At 42.0% G+C, this 12,914-nt stretch overlaps 1 protein-coding gene across 1 annotated transcript; it reads right to left on the bottom strand.

Moving 5' to 3' along the window:
• Nucleotides 1-3,574: 3,574 nt before the first annotated feature.
• Nucleotides 3,575-4,126, bottom strand: LOC127788833 (uncharacterized). Its single transcript, XM_052317469.1, has one exon. It carries the CDS (start codon nt 4,124-4,126, stop codon nt 3,575-3,577), a length of 552 nt encoding a protein of 183 aa, XP_052173429.1.
• Nucleotides 4,127-12,914: the final 8,788 nt, after the last annotated feature.

Genomic DNA, 12,914 nt, shown 5'->3' with positions numbered 1-12,914 from the left:
GGTTTTCTATGCATAACAAATGATGTTTTTATAGGATTTTTTTTTTGTATGAAAAGAGTATTAAATAATGTGCTAGTAGTATTTTTATTGGGCATTGATAAATAATTTACTTAAATAGTATTTGTTAATTAATATATAGACTGAAAAAATTAGAATATGGAAGGCATCTCGAACAAAATTGGTTTTTATTATATTTGTTAAATTTATTTGGAAAGAATGTGATTTTTTATTTTAGAATTTTTAGATAAATTTATCTCTATCATCTCTTCAAATAAGTTATTTTATTTATTTTAACAAACGTTATCTTAAATAATGTTTATTAAGTAAGATATGAGTTAGAAAAAATAGGACATAGAAAGTATTTCAAACAAAAGTGCTTTCCATTATATTTGTTAAATGAGTTCTACTACAGGGCCAGAAAGCCTCATTGAGAGACTTATAGAATAGGGTCGAAAAAGCCAAAATACCCTCATCCAAAATATAAATTTATAAGGATGCCACTACATAGCCTAGCCTTCGCTTATCTCCTTTCTCCCTTCTCCCATGGCCACGCTCAGAGCCCTCGCCTATCTTCTTTCTCCATTCTCCCATGGCCGTGTGACCGCCGATCGCCGTGCCTCTCGTTGCCTCGTCGCCTTGCCTCGCCAATTGTCGTTGGATGCAGTGATGGTCGACGAGGATAGGCGAGGCGACGATGTTGGTGGTGAGGTGACGAGGTGAGGCAGTCAGCGGTCGTGCGGCCATAAGAGAAGGGAGAGAGGAAGGAGACGAGGGCTCTGCGCACAGCCATGGGGGAAGGGAGAGAGGAGAGAGGCGAGAGGCGAAAGCTGGGTGAGGGCATTTGGGTCTTTTGACCCATTCGGTAAGCCTGTTTGTAAGCGTGTCAAGCAATATAGAATAATCCTTGTTAAATTTATCTGACAACTCATTACCCAGCGTTGTCCACTGCAACCCATTACCTAGCGTTGGACGACTGCTTGGTTCATCAAATTTATTTTTTTAGATACACATTTGTAATTAAATATATTTTATTTAATTTAAAAGTATTATTATTCAATAAAATATATTTTTATAATCATAATTAATGGACCGTATTGACTCAATTGGGCCTGCCCCGATAGAGACCCAAGGTCTCTATCGACCTTTCGGCCCCATACCTACTAGTAGTGATTATCATCACTTTTATACTTGCAATACTCCCATGCCCACTATAAGTTCCATCAGCACTTAATGCAGTATTTAATGAAGGTACCATCGATACTACATCTTCGTTATAGTGTCTCGTTGGCGTCGTATATCTTCGTCCCATCTCGCTGCAACACCCCAGGACTTACTTACATGTTAGGGAATCCTTTTTTTCTTCTATAAGTCAATATGCTTATAGATTAAGATATTATTTTTTATATCTCATACTTTATGATTTATATCTTGATTAACAAACGATACCTAAAAGTATATTTGTTAACATATGCATTTGAAATTTGAGAGAGAGATGGATAGAGAGAGAATAGGAAGTTCACTCGTCAAAGTCTTCTTGTGAGAGAGCAAAATCAATAATCCGTCCATTGCAATGAGGAGAAAATGGCCATTTTCCCAAGAACCCAGTAGCAAAGGTGATCATCAACCAACACTTGCCGCTGGTGCAGTTTGAAGGGCTATCAATGCTTTGGCCACACGGCCTCCGCGGCCGCAACAATCAATCACGGGTCATTTGCCACCTACTCTCCGGGCATACGCCAATACAAGTCTTCTTCCCCACTAACAAATGCAGGGTCTTCGTGTTGGTGATGAGGAGATGAAGGAGCTACATATATAGGAGATTCCAAAGTATGTACTTGTAGATGATGGAGGAGCCCCTCACTTGTTGGTGGGAAAAAGGATTTGAGTTGGCGTATGCCCGGGGAAATAGGTGGCGGATGGCTTGTGATTAATTGTTGATGCGGCGGCCGTGGCCGCAACATTGATGGCCCTTCAAAGTTTCAAACTGTACCTGCGGCGTTGGTTATGGAACCCGTCTGAGGAGGATACTCTGCACTTTTTTCGGGGTGACAGTAGCTGCAAATCTATTACAGTAGGTGACGGCAACCTTTGTCCTCTGCCTTCTTGGGCGGAGCTCTACAGGCATGGCAGGTGCCGGCACCACATCACTAATCACGGAAGATCTTGAAAAGATTTCTACTGTTACATGCAACTGTCGACAATCATCATCCATAGTTGGTCACCGCACTCGGATTAATGTCGTAAACATTGTTAAGGGGCTTCCTTGTCGAATCGCAGTAGTTGGTCGTATCCCATCACTTGGCAATGATGTAGCAGCGTCTCCGGCGTCGTTCTTGGCCATTAATCTTATTCCTTCAGCTTCTTCCAATCTTGACTAGCTACAAACTGGCCATTGGGGCCCGGAGTGGCAATTTTTGAAGTGGATTATTAATGATGCGTCGTGGCGGCCGGTTAACAGCCCAGCTGACGGCGGCGGCAGCGCAGGCATAGTTAGCGGTATCGAAGAGCCAGAGGGTGGTTGATGATCTCCTTGATTACTGGGTTCTTGAGAAAATGGTCACTTTCTCTTAATGGATGGATTCTTGACGCTGTTATTTTGCGCTCTCACAAGATGACTTGACGATAGAACTTGGCTCCTCTCTCTCTCTTTCTAAAATTTTTAACACATGTATTGACAAGTATCCTCTTCATTGTAAATATATATTATAATTTTTATACGTTATTTTAGAGTTAACGATAATGATCAATGATGACTTGACAAGGAGGGACAGAGATGTCGAGGAGCTAAGAAACTGGGCCAAGTTGAAGCAGTCGGTTCACATGAATTATGGGCTTGTTCTGGGCCCATTTTGTAAGCCCCTTCAGCATCTCTATCTAGCCCAAGCCTACTGGGCCTTCAAAACAAGCCCTCCTTGTAACTCGTCACACCATTGATCAGATATACTTGTTAACTCCGAAAATAATCTATAAAAATTATAAAATATTTCACTATATAGTTACACTCAAAATTAATAATAGTGAACAAATCTATTATTAATTATAAATAAAATTATTATGAATTTTGTGTTTGCCAAATCTTAAGATGATCGTTCTTGCGTGGTTTCTGTTGTTCGTATTTTCGATTTCGACAAAGAAAGTAAATCATAGGTGTGAGAATTTGCCTCATTGTGTAAGGCGAAAATCAAACTCGTGATTCACTTGTATAAATCTGACATATCACTTGTCCAATTACTCGACTTATACTTTGGGGTCTTCTGTTTGCCAAATGTAATATGCATGACTTGTTTGTGTGTGTACTAATTAATACCATTACTCTTGCTCTTACTCTTAGATATAATAGGAGGCATTCAATTATAAATCAAGTAAAGAATATGTAATCCAACTAATGAACAGGTCTTCACATATAATTAAGAAGCAACCGATCAAACCCAACAAAATGTGCAAACTATATGTCATGGGCGAACGAATCCGTGGAAATTAATTAACCCTAAACCTAGCTAGAAATTAGTAACTAGTTCCGACTCAAGCTGCAGCAGCAAACTGAATCAACAACGAAAAGCAAGCATTAATAAATTCAGAGATCAAAAGGGCCTTCAGGATCAAGCTGCTTGCGCAAACCCAGATAAGTAAGATAAAGAACCCTATCTTTCGCCCCCGTCCGATGATTCCCGGTGTGCTTGCAGAAGTACTTGAGTTGAGAAATCCGGCAACAGCCCAGCATTTGCCCCAGCAGCAAGAACAGCCAGTTGATGGACCTCTTCTTCTTCATGATCACCGGCCTCACGAAGCTACCCCGGTCGCAGAATTTGCAGTTCGGGACGATCGGGTTCATCCAAGATGCCGGAGCCCGGTCGTGCATCGCGTCCTTGTTCTCTGAGATGAAGGACGCGATCTCTAAGAACTTCTCCTGCAAATCGTACTCGATTTCGTACTCTTTCTCGCACCTCTTGCACTCGACTCGGCCGCTGATCTTGTGCATGCCATTCGAGAGAAGGTGGTGGAGGCTGTGCACGGCCGCACGGCGGGTGGGGGCCCAGGGATACGGGGCGGGAATCGTCGTGCTCTTGCCCGACCGGAGAGCCTGCTGAGGGTGGCGCCGTGAACGAGGGAATCGGGGCTGCTTCATGATTAATTAAAGAATTGATTTTTGGGGGTGGCGGCGGAGAGCTTCGAAGAGATAATTAAAGAAAGCAGCAAGAAATGTGATGAGAGAAAGAAGAGGGAGTAGCGTGGAGCAAGTCTATAGCGATTAGAAAGATGAGGGAGTAGTAATAAGATGAGATTTTTATCTTCTCTCTCTACTCTCACTTCATTTTAATCCTAACCAATTCATTAACAAACTCGGATCTCCCTCCCTCTCTCTCTCTCTCTCTCTCTCTCTCTCTCTGACAGAATATTAGTGTCTCTTATTAATATTATTAGTGTATCTAATTCTCCTATTCCAGACATATATATACTTAGTGTGGTGATAACATTAATGTTGCTGCTGGTTTAATCTAGTTGTTAATTAATTCCAACCTCAACTTACTTACAATTGCTTGCATATATATCCTTCTCACATTCACATAAATTGCAAAAATATATTCTAATCCCCTAATGAATAAGAATTGCTATAGCTATGCCAGCGTTAATCTCACGTCTACAATTTACCTCCCTTCACATAATTGAGGGTACGAGCACGAGGGTCGTGCAAGAGCAGTTATCTCAAGAATTGTCATAAATATGACAATTATTAAAAATTATCATATTTATGGTAATTCTTAAAATAATAATTTTTAATAACGTAAATAATGTCTTTGTTTATTCTCAATCATGATAAAAATTTAAAATAATAATTTTTAATAATTGACATACTAAATTTTGTCGTTTTATATTTCAAGAACCAAACATCACATTTTTTACTTGTTGAAATGCCGCTGTATGTATTAAGCCTTCTTAAAAAAAATCTGACCTCTTTTAGGAAACCATTCCTAGAAGAAGCCCCATAAATAAGTCATTCTTACTATATCAAGTGCTCCTTGAATTTTTTAACAATTTGTCATTTATTAATTTAAACATTGAAATGTTTGCGTGAAAATCGCCCTATATTTTGTAATAGTGTTATTTCTTACAAGATTTTACAAACTTGAAGATGGAAACAAAGAATTGAACGACATTGTTTTTATTTTATTTTTATTTTTTGGTTTTCGACAAAATATTAACAATAACTATATTTCTTTCATACATAGAGTGAAATAAAAAAGAAGTGAATAATATTGCTTTAGGTTCCTTCCGGCCCAAAAAAGAGTGGTCGGACGTGAGCTCACGACGATAAGGAACGAACTCTGGGGGGTGGCGGGCACTTGCAAGCTCTCCGACACTCAAGTAACTGATAGCCCATTTCGTGGTTTTAAGTGCGCGACAGATGGCGACTTCCTTGTGGTGGATTGACATCGGGTGATTTTCGGCCATTGGATGCGGCGTGTGGTGGCCTTATAAAGGCTATTTTTTGTCTGGAGTTTGTGCTCTTTGCTTCTCCAAGTGTTCAAATTCTTGCAATCTCGCAATTTCCTTGTGCTTTTCCACCGTCTTTGCAACCCTTAATCCAGATTGTGCTTTCGACTTGTGCTTCCCCTCTGCCCACGATTATGACCAGGTAATCCTTCAAATTTGTATTTCCCTCATTATTGTTGGATTGCGTTGGGAAGTTGTGAGGACTTCGCCAAGTGCGTGAGTAGTTTATTGCTTCGCTCCCTCTTTTGCTTCTGTTTGTGTAGGGAATATATGCTCATGCCAGTGTATTTTTTTGTAGGAAAAATGGCACTGAAGTTTGCCAAAAGAGACATGAAGGCACTCAGTAAGGAGAGGAATGAAATTGCGCCGAGCTTTGATTTGACTGACAAAGTGGTTGGGGAGGCCTTAGCCTCGCCAAAGTTAGCTCCCTCTATTGTACAACCATAACTCACAGTTGCATTTACTGAGGCTTCGGCTCTTTATCTTGCGGAGCCTATTATTTCTGAGGAGCTGGCTTGTCACAAAAAGTGATAGAGGGATTTCGAGGGGGAGGCCAGACCATCTGGTAGCTCGGGCCTTGTTGTCTACGAAATTTATTTGGTCCCGTTCCAGGATCTTGATTTTCGGAGCGACCTTTTCATTGATGCCCATCTATATTCTTTGTTAGAGCAAAAGAGGTTACTGGATCTTGGGTAACCCGCCACATTTCACCAGGCCGAGCACCAGGTACTCTAGCTTGCTGCGAATTGTCAAACGCTTGAGCAGATGTCATGAGTTGTCTTACCAAGATGAATCGAGATTACAAAGAGAAGCTAGGTTGGGCCTAGGAATCAGTGAAAAGGGAAATAAGGAAGAGTGTGGAGATGGTCGCTATCGAGGCAAAGAGAAGGGCCAATGAGGCCAAATCACTCAGCTCTAAGCAGGGTCTTGCGATTGGCGTTCTCTAAAGCCAGCTCAGCCCTGTTAGTGCAGAGCTGACAAGGCTAAAGGCAGAGGTTGTGGTAGCCAATGCTGAGGTAATGGAGAAGGAGATGAAGGCGAAAAATGATATTGTTGTCGCTTAGTCCGAGGTGGAAGAGGCGAAGGTTGAGGTGGCCAAGATCAAGGAGGAGGCCAGTAGGGCGCAGGCTGAGGCAGAAGAGTTGTCGGATGAGGCTTCCCTTCAATATGTTGAGGGGTACGAAGTGGCTCTGTCCCATGTTTGAGCTATCTTTCCCGAGCTGGATTTCTGGGCCTTTGGGCCTTTTAAAGAAATTAATGACGACCAACTTGTGGACTTAGTGGAAGGGAGTCGATCTGAGGGAGCCGACGTTCTGAAGGCAGCTGAGTTGCACTCGATCAAGGATAAAACGCTTGAAGATGTCAAGGTTGTTGATCATACTTTGACGTCCTTATCTAAGACCGTTATCGTGTCGTGATTCTTTCCTTTTTCTTTGTAGTAGTTTGCATGCTAGTGTAGGTCTTCTATTGCTGTGGCGCATAAATCTTGTAACTTTACAATCTTAATTTTGTAATGGACAACTTCTTTTTTCTCCTATTTACGATGCTCTATTTATGTTCTCTTATCTTCATGTATGCCTTGTTTTGCCTTTGTAACTCCGATGCATTTTGTTAGCCTTTATGGACTTGTTATGATCGAGGCTCGGGTGTTTATTGAGTAGGGTCAAGCTGGTAGGTAAGTATGGCTCTTAGCCCCCCTAAGTCGGATGCTCGTAGGGGAGTATTCGAGCTTGTGGATGTTTTATAGAGCTATTGTTGAGTAATTTGGTGTGGAGCTAGGCGCCCTACCAAGCTGGTTGGGCATAACTTTTACTTTGAATTCGGAGGGTCACTCTGACACCCTTACTTGATTACGCGAATGTTTCAAAAATTGAGGTGCATGCTTGAGAATGTGAGACGACACTTGTAAGCGTGGAGAAGAACCACTACCCTAGGTGGGGCAAGTTTGTCAGAACATTAATTGCATGGTATGTGGCGGGATCGCAATGGTCGCTTTGGCTAGTATTTGTTCGTTGGATGCCCTGCACGATGCCTATAAATATGAGTTCCTTCCGTATATGAGTACTTCTCGCACTCATCTTTAACTATTCTTCTGTCTTGCCTCCTATCGCGTACGAATTCTCTAGTTTTTAGGTTTTCTGATCGGCTGGATAGTTTGCTAGTCTGCTCGCTAATGACTGTATTAACTTCAAACCCTGCTTGTTCATATGACTGGGTAAGCGAGGAGGTTACCAAGATCGCCTCAAGATACCTTATTGGATCATCTGTGGAAGCGGTGAGGAGGGGAATCCTCTTTTCTGGAACCAAGGACTAGCAAGAAAAGTTCATTTGCCATCCGTGCGGGAAGAAAAAGTGTGTTTATTCGGAACTCAATTCTGTCTCGGACGCCGGCTTTGTTTACATGTATGAGACATTTTTTTTTGCGACTACGCCTATAGTTGCCCTTGTCCGAGTTCTAGGGCTCGATTTTGCAAGTGTTGAACGTTGACTCGACACAACTACATTCAAACAGCTGGGGCTTCATTCGTGGTTTTGACGTATTGGTTGAGTTTCTTGGTCGGAAGCCTAATCTGGTGGTCTTTTTCTTTTATTATCACTGGAAAGAGGCTGAAAATGACAGTTGGGTTTCCTAGACCGGGCGTTTGGGAAGGAAGCTACTGAAAGATTTCAATTCCTCATACAAACATTTTAAGGACAACTATTTGAAGGTGGCCTCGAAGTCAGACAAGCTAGCTTTTTCCTAGATGCGAAGGGCTGGGAGAAGTATCCCATACGCTGGTAGTTGAAGTCGAGCTCTTTCATAGATGTGGAGTATGAGAGCCTAGATTCGGAGGACCAAGCTTTGGTGGACGCATTTGCGTTCTCTCCCCAACTTGAGTCCACGAGGCTTATTGAGTTCGAGAAAGATCTCGAGGGCTTATCTGAGTACATGGGTAAGTTATTGTCGCCTTTCTTATGTTTGGTTTTCATTGACCGTGGCTAATATCAGTGTTTATTGTTCTAGGCTAGACGACACCTAATTTGACGTCAAAGGAGGTGATGAGGCATACAACAGAGAAGAGTGCCCAGTCGCCCTTCGGGGTGGTGGTTGGCAAGAAGAAAGTCATCTTTGCGAAACCAAAAGGCCCTATCCTTGTCTAACCGATTTTCATGGTTGTTGTTGTGGACGTTGTCCCTTCTCCTCCATCTGATGAAATGATGGAGCTCGAGAAGGCCCCTTTACAATGGAAGAGGTGTTGAGTTGTCGATGAGTCGGGATCTTCGAGCTTAGGTCAAGCTGTTGATGTGCTGGGCCCTTCGAGCTTGGGCCGAGTCGGGGGTGAGCTGATGTCTTCTCGCTCAGAGCATCGTCTTAGACTAAGCTTATGGGGTTGTATCGATGCCTAGGCCGATCCCCAAAGCCTCTAGAGCCATGACTTCCAGCTAGGAAAGTTCATCATGAATCATCTTTCTCTGGAGTCAGATTAAGAGAGGCATGCTTCCTTGGGGCATGCCGGGTTGTTTTGGTGGGTACAGATGCAACTTTTGCGTGTTGCCAAAGCTACCCATTCGTTGCCGATCAAGGCCAAGTTACAAGGGGACTACGTCGTGGAAGCTAAAAGGAAACTACAAACAGCGAGGCAGAAGGCTAAGGAAGCCTGGGAGACCACACAAAAATGGGTCGATGAGCGACTAAGGGTTGAGATGAAGGAATTGGGTGTTCGAGTTGCGATGGCTGAGGAGGTAACTGTGAGGTCGGAGTCTAATTTCCAAAGGGCGATCGAGGGGAGGGATGCAGCTTCGAAAGAAGTAAATGAGTTGAAAGAGTGCTTGCCCATTTCAAGGATTGGTTTCAGATTGAGAAGGAGAGGGCAAAGGTATGGGAGGCTAAACGAGTTACCACCCTTTATGAGGTCGTTCATTTTGAAACTATGTTGGGGGGTTTGAAGAATGAGGCCCTTAACTAATATCTCGATAGTTTTTCCACGGCTTTGGTGCAAGTTTGAATGCTTCAACCCGGGGTGGATCTTTCTAGTTGCAACCTATTCAAAGAGATCATGGACGACTGGCTTGTGGACTCAGATATAGAGGGCCTGACTAACCAGCGTGAGGCCTTGGAGAAGGTGTAGAAGGTTAGTGGTCAGTTGAGGGGACTGGCGAGCAACCTGCTGAACCCCGGTCATTGCCTAGCTTGCCCAACTTGTTGCTAATCCCTAAGATTACCTTTGCCTCTTTTTGCTTTGTTTTTTCTTTTGTTGCATCGTGTAAATGATGTAGATATTTTACTTTATTTATTGAATAAAGGATATATTCTTGGGCATGCTTTGGCTTTGCATCTATTTCTTTTTCCTTTTGTTTTCTTTGCGGTTGGTTCTTCAAGCCTTGTTTAACGAGAGAGAGAGAGAGAGAGAGAGAGAGAGAGAGAGAGAGGAAGGTCGTGGTGGACCCGAGGTCAACCCGCCGAGGACTCGGGTGGCTCGACGGCTCGAGGTCTGTTGATGCCTGTTTGATTCAAGGCACAGTCTGGGTGATACTGAGGTAGTTTGAGGAAAATTAGGATAAACCCGAGGTTCGCTTGTCGGGGTAGACCCAGGCGCTTGGGGGTGGACTGAAGTCGGCGAGCCTGTAACATCCTTGACCTTGGAAAAAATAAAATAAAATAATAAAAATAAATAATACATGATTTGGTGCGTTGAAGGTGATTTATGAGTATATTTGCTTTCTTTTTTTTTAGGAAAATAATGTGCTTTGAATAAGGGAAGTAAATAAGAAATTATGGTATTTCTTGGGTTAAGTTCAAAGTAGGAAAAAAATGAGCACTTAATTAATATAAAATTAAGTTAGGTGGGATAAAGCAAAAAGGGAGCTCATAGTTTAAAGGTTTGGAAGTGCAATGTGCATGGAATGTTGGAAGCTTCAAATCTTGGGACGTGCAAGATGCTGGAAACTTTAGAATATTATTAAGTAACAACCAAAGAACAAGTTAAATATAATAAATCCAAGTAAGGAATTGAAGGGGCTTTCAGCCAAGCTGGTTGTGCACTCACAGGAGCTTCCCTTTGGCCGTGGGTTCGATCCAAGAATAGGACAAAAAATTTGAAGGCAGATTTAAGGGAAGAAAGTTGGAATTTTTCAGCAAATTAATGGAGCAAAACGACGTCGTTTCAGTGTCAAATTGAAGCCCAAGAAGCTTCCCAGTTGCAGCCACGCGTCCAGCAGCAATTAACCTTGATTTTGGTTTCTGCCAGCTGCCAATTTCTCCTCCATTTCATAGGTTTCATACCCTCCTTGTGAAGCCAATTTACAGCCACGTTAGGGAGGAGTGGCCAAGGCAATTACCAGCCTAGAAATTGAGGATTAAAAACCATGGATTATACCATGGATTTTGGGAGAAAACAAGGGATGGCCAAACTTATAAATAGGCAACACAGCCATGGGATTAAGGCATTAAGCGAGGAAGTTCCGTGAGCTGAAGAAGGGAGAAATCAACTGAGAGGTAATATTTAGATTAATTAGTTTATTTTAATTAATTAGTTAATTAAAGTAATTAGTTTGTTTTAATTAATTAATTAGTTAGTTAAATTAAATTAGTAGTAAGTTGAAGTTTATTTTAATTAATTAGTTTAGTAAGTTAATTAGTGGGATTAGTAAATTAGTTAAACTAATGAATTTAGACAGTGGCTAATTAATTAATTACTTAGCCTCATATATATGTATAATTGTGGTAAGGGCGTTGTGGGTACGCTACCAGTTAGTGCAACGAAATAGAGTTGGTCAACGAGCAGCAAACAAATTAAGGTAAGAGTTTAATATGTTTTGCTTGTAAATTACTTTTGTCATGGCTTGCACAAGATATTAAGGAAGTGCCTAGGCATGGGGCAGTGGACTGTTGATCGTGAGGGTCCTAGGACAGGGTCATAGATGAAACCACTAGGGGTCACCTAGAGCCTGAGATAGGTGCGGTGGACAGTCTTACATGCACGCTGCACTTCATTATTATGTATGATGTCATGCTCATTAATTTACTGCATTGCATATTGCCTTTACTGAGTCCCCGGACTCACCCCTTCACTCCCACTAACCCAACAGATGGTTCGGGGTCTAAGAAAGGGAAAGCGGTAGTGGTGGAAGAGTCGCCGGTTAACAGTGATTGCAGGCAATGAGAATGTAGGTCATGTACGTGTCGTTTATGTAAATTATATATGCTCTGTACTTGACTATGGAACAAGTTAAGATTCCCGCTATGAGTAGTTCAGAGAATGTCATATGCTTAACTGTTAAAGTATTTTATTGAACATGTTGATAATCAATTTGATTTGTATTTTAAAGGCCTAGTTGGGTAAATTTTCGCTGCCTATGTTCTTGAACCCGAATACTCGACAGTCGGAGGCGACGAAGCCTGGACCCTACCTAGGGCGCCCATATTGTAACGCCTCGTCTTCCCAAAATGAGCATTACCTCGAGATTTCGGGAATATTTTTTTTTCAACATCATACACATAACATAAGTCTCTCGATATACATACCCTCATCATAATCATTTCCCGACAATCCCAATTATACCTTCTCAGCATATCAAAATTTAAAAATTAATAGACTAAGACAGGTATTATTAATTACATCAGCGGAAGCAAGATCGAAACCTCGATGATATATAATTGACAAATTCTTTTTAATACCAAATCGATGTTTCACATGAAAATATCAAAATATTACATAATCTCTGTACATCGTAACCATAGACAAAACTTACGAAAACTAAACATAACAGCTACATCTCGATGACATTCTTTCCCTTGGCGCCACTGCTTTCACTTGGAACGTTTGAATATTCCAGGGACATAGTCCAAATTAGATGCTGAATCATCTAAGTGAGAGTTCAAAAATATTTTCATGAATATATGCAAAATCATATATAAAATCGACAATCCTGACATGCCCCATCCTAAGAGAATCCCACATAGCACTTAACCTTAATCGAGAAAAATGCAATCTCTCTAAAGGCGTCACGACCACATCAACCCATTGACAAACACAATCCTGCTTAAGAGGAACAACCTCGACACATGAACCTGGGAATCACCCCATTGTCATTGTTAGGCATTACGCTCCTACTCAAAAGCATTCCAAACCCAACGCAACCCTAGCCCCAAGAGTATCACATCAGCATTATCCCTGGAATCAATGCCACCTCGGTATTAATGCTATTGCTCAAAGGAACCTGGGGTGGTGTCCACTCTCAGCCCCATCACTTGAGCCAAAACCAGGGTGATGTCCACTCTCAGCCCCGCTACTTGAGTACCGTAGGGTGAGATCCGTCTCAGCCCTGTCTCAAGTGGGTCACATAGCAATAATCCTCGGCACGCATCCCGAGTGCTGTCACTCGGAGGCCACGTCACAGGATTACAACCCACGTCCCATATGGACAACACAACATGCCAA

Source organism: Diospyros lotus, chromosome 13 (genome assembly GCF_014633365.1).
Source record: "Diospyros lotus cultivar Yz01 chromosome 13, ASM1463336v1, whole genome shotgun sequence".
NCBI classification, from domain to species: domain Eukaryota; kingdom Viridiplantae; phylum Streptophyta; class Magnoliopsida; order Ericales; family Ebenaceae; genus Diospyros; species Diospyros lotus.
This window is presented reverse-complemented; position numbering and strand designations above follow the sequence as displayed.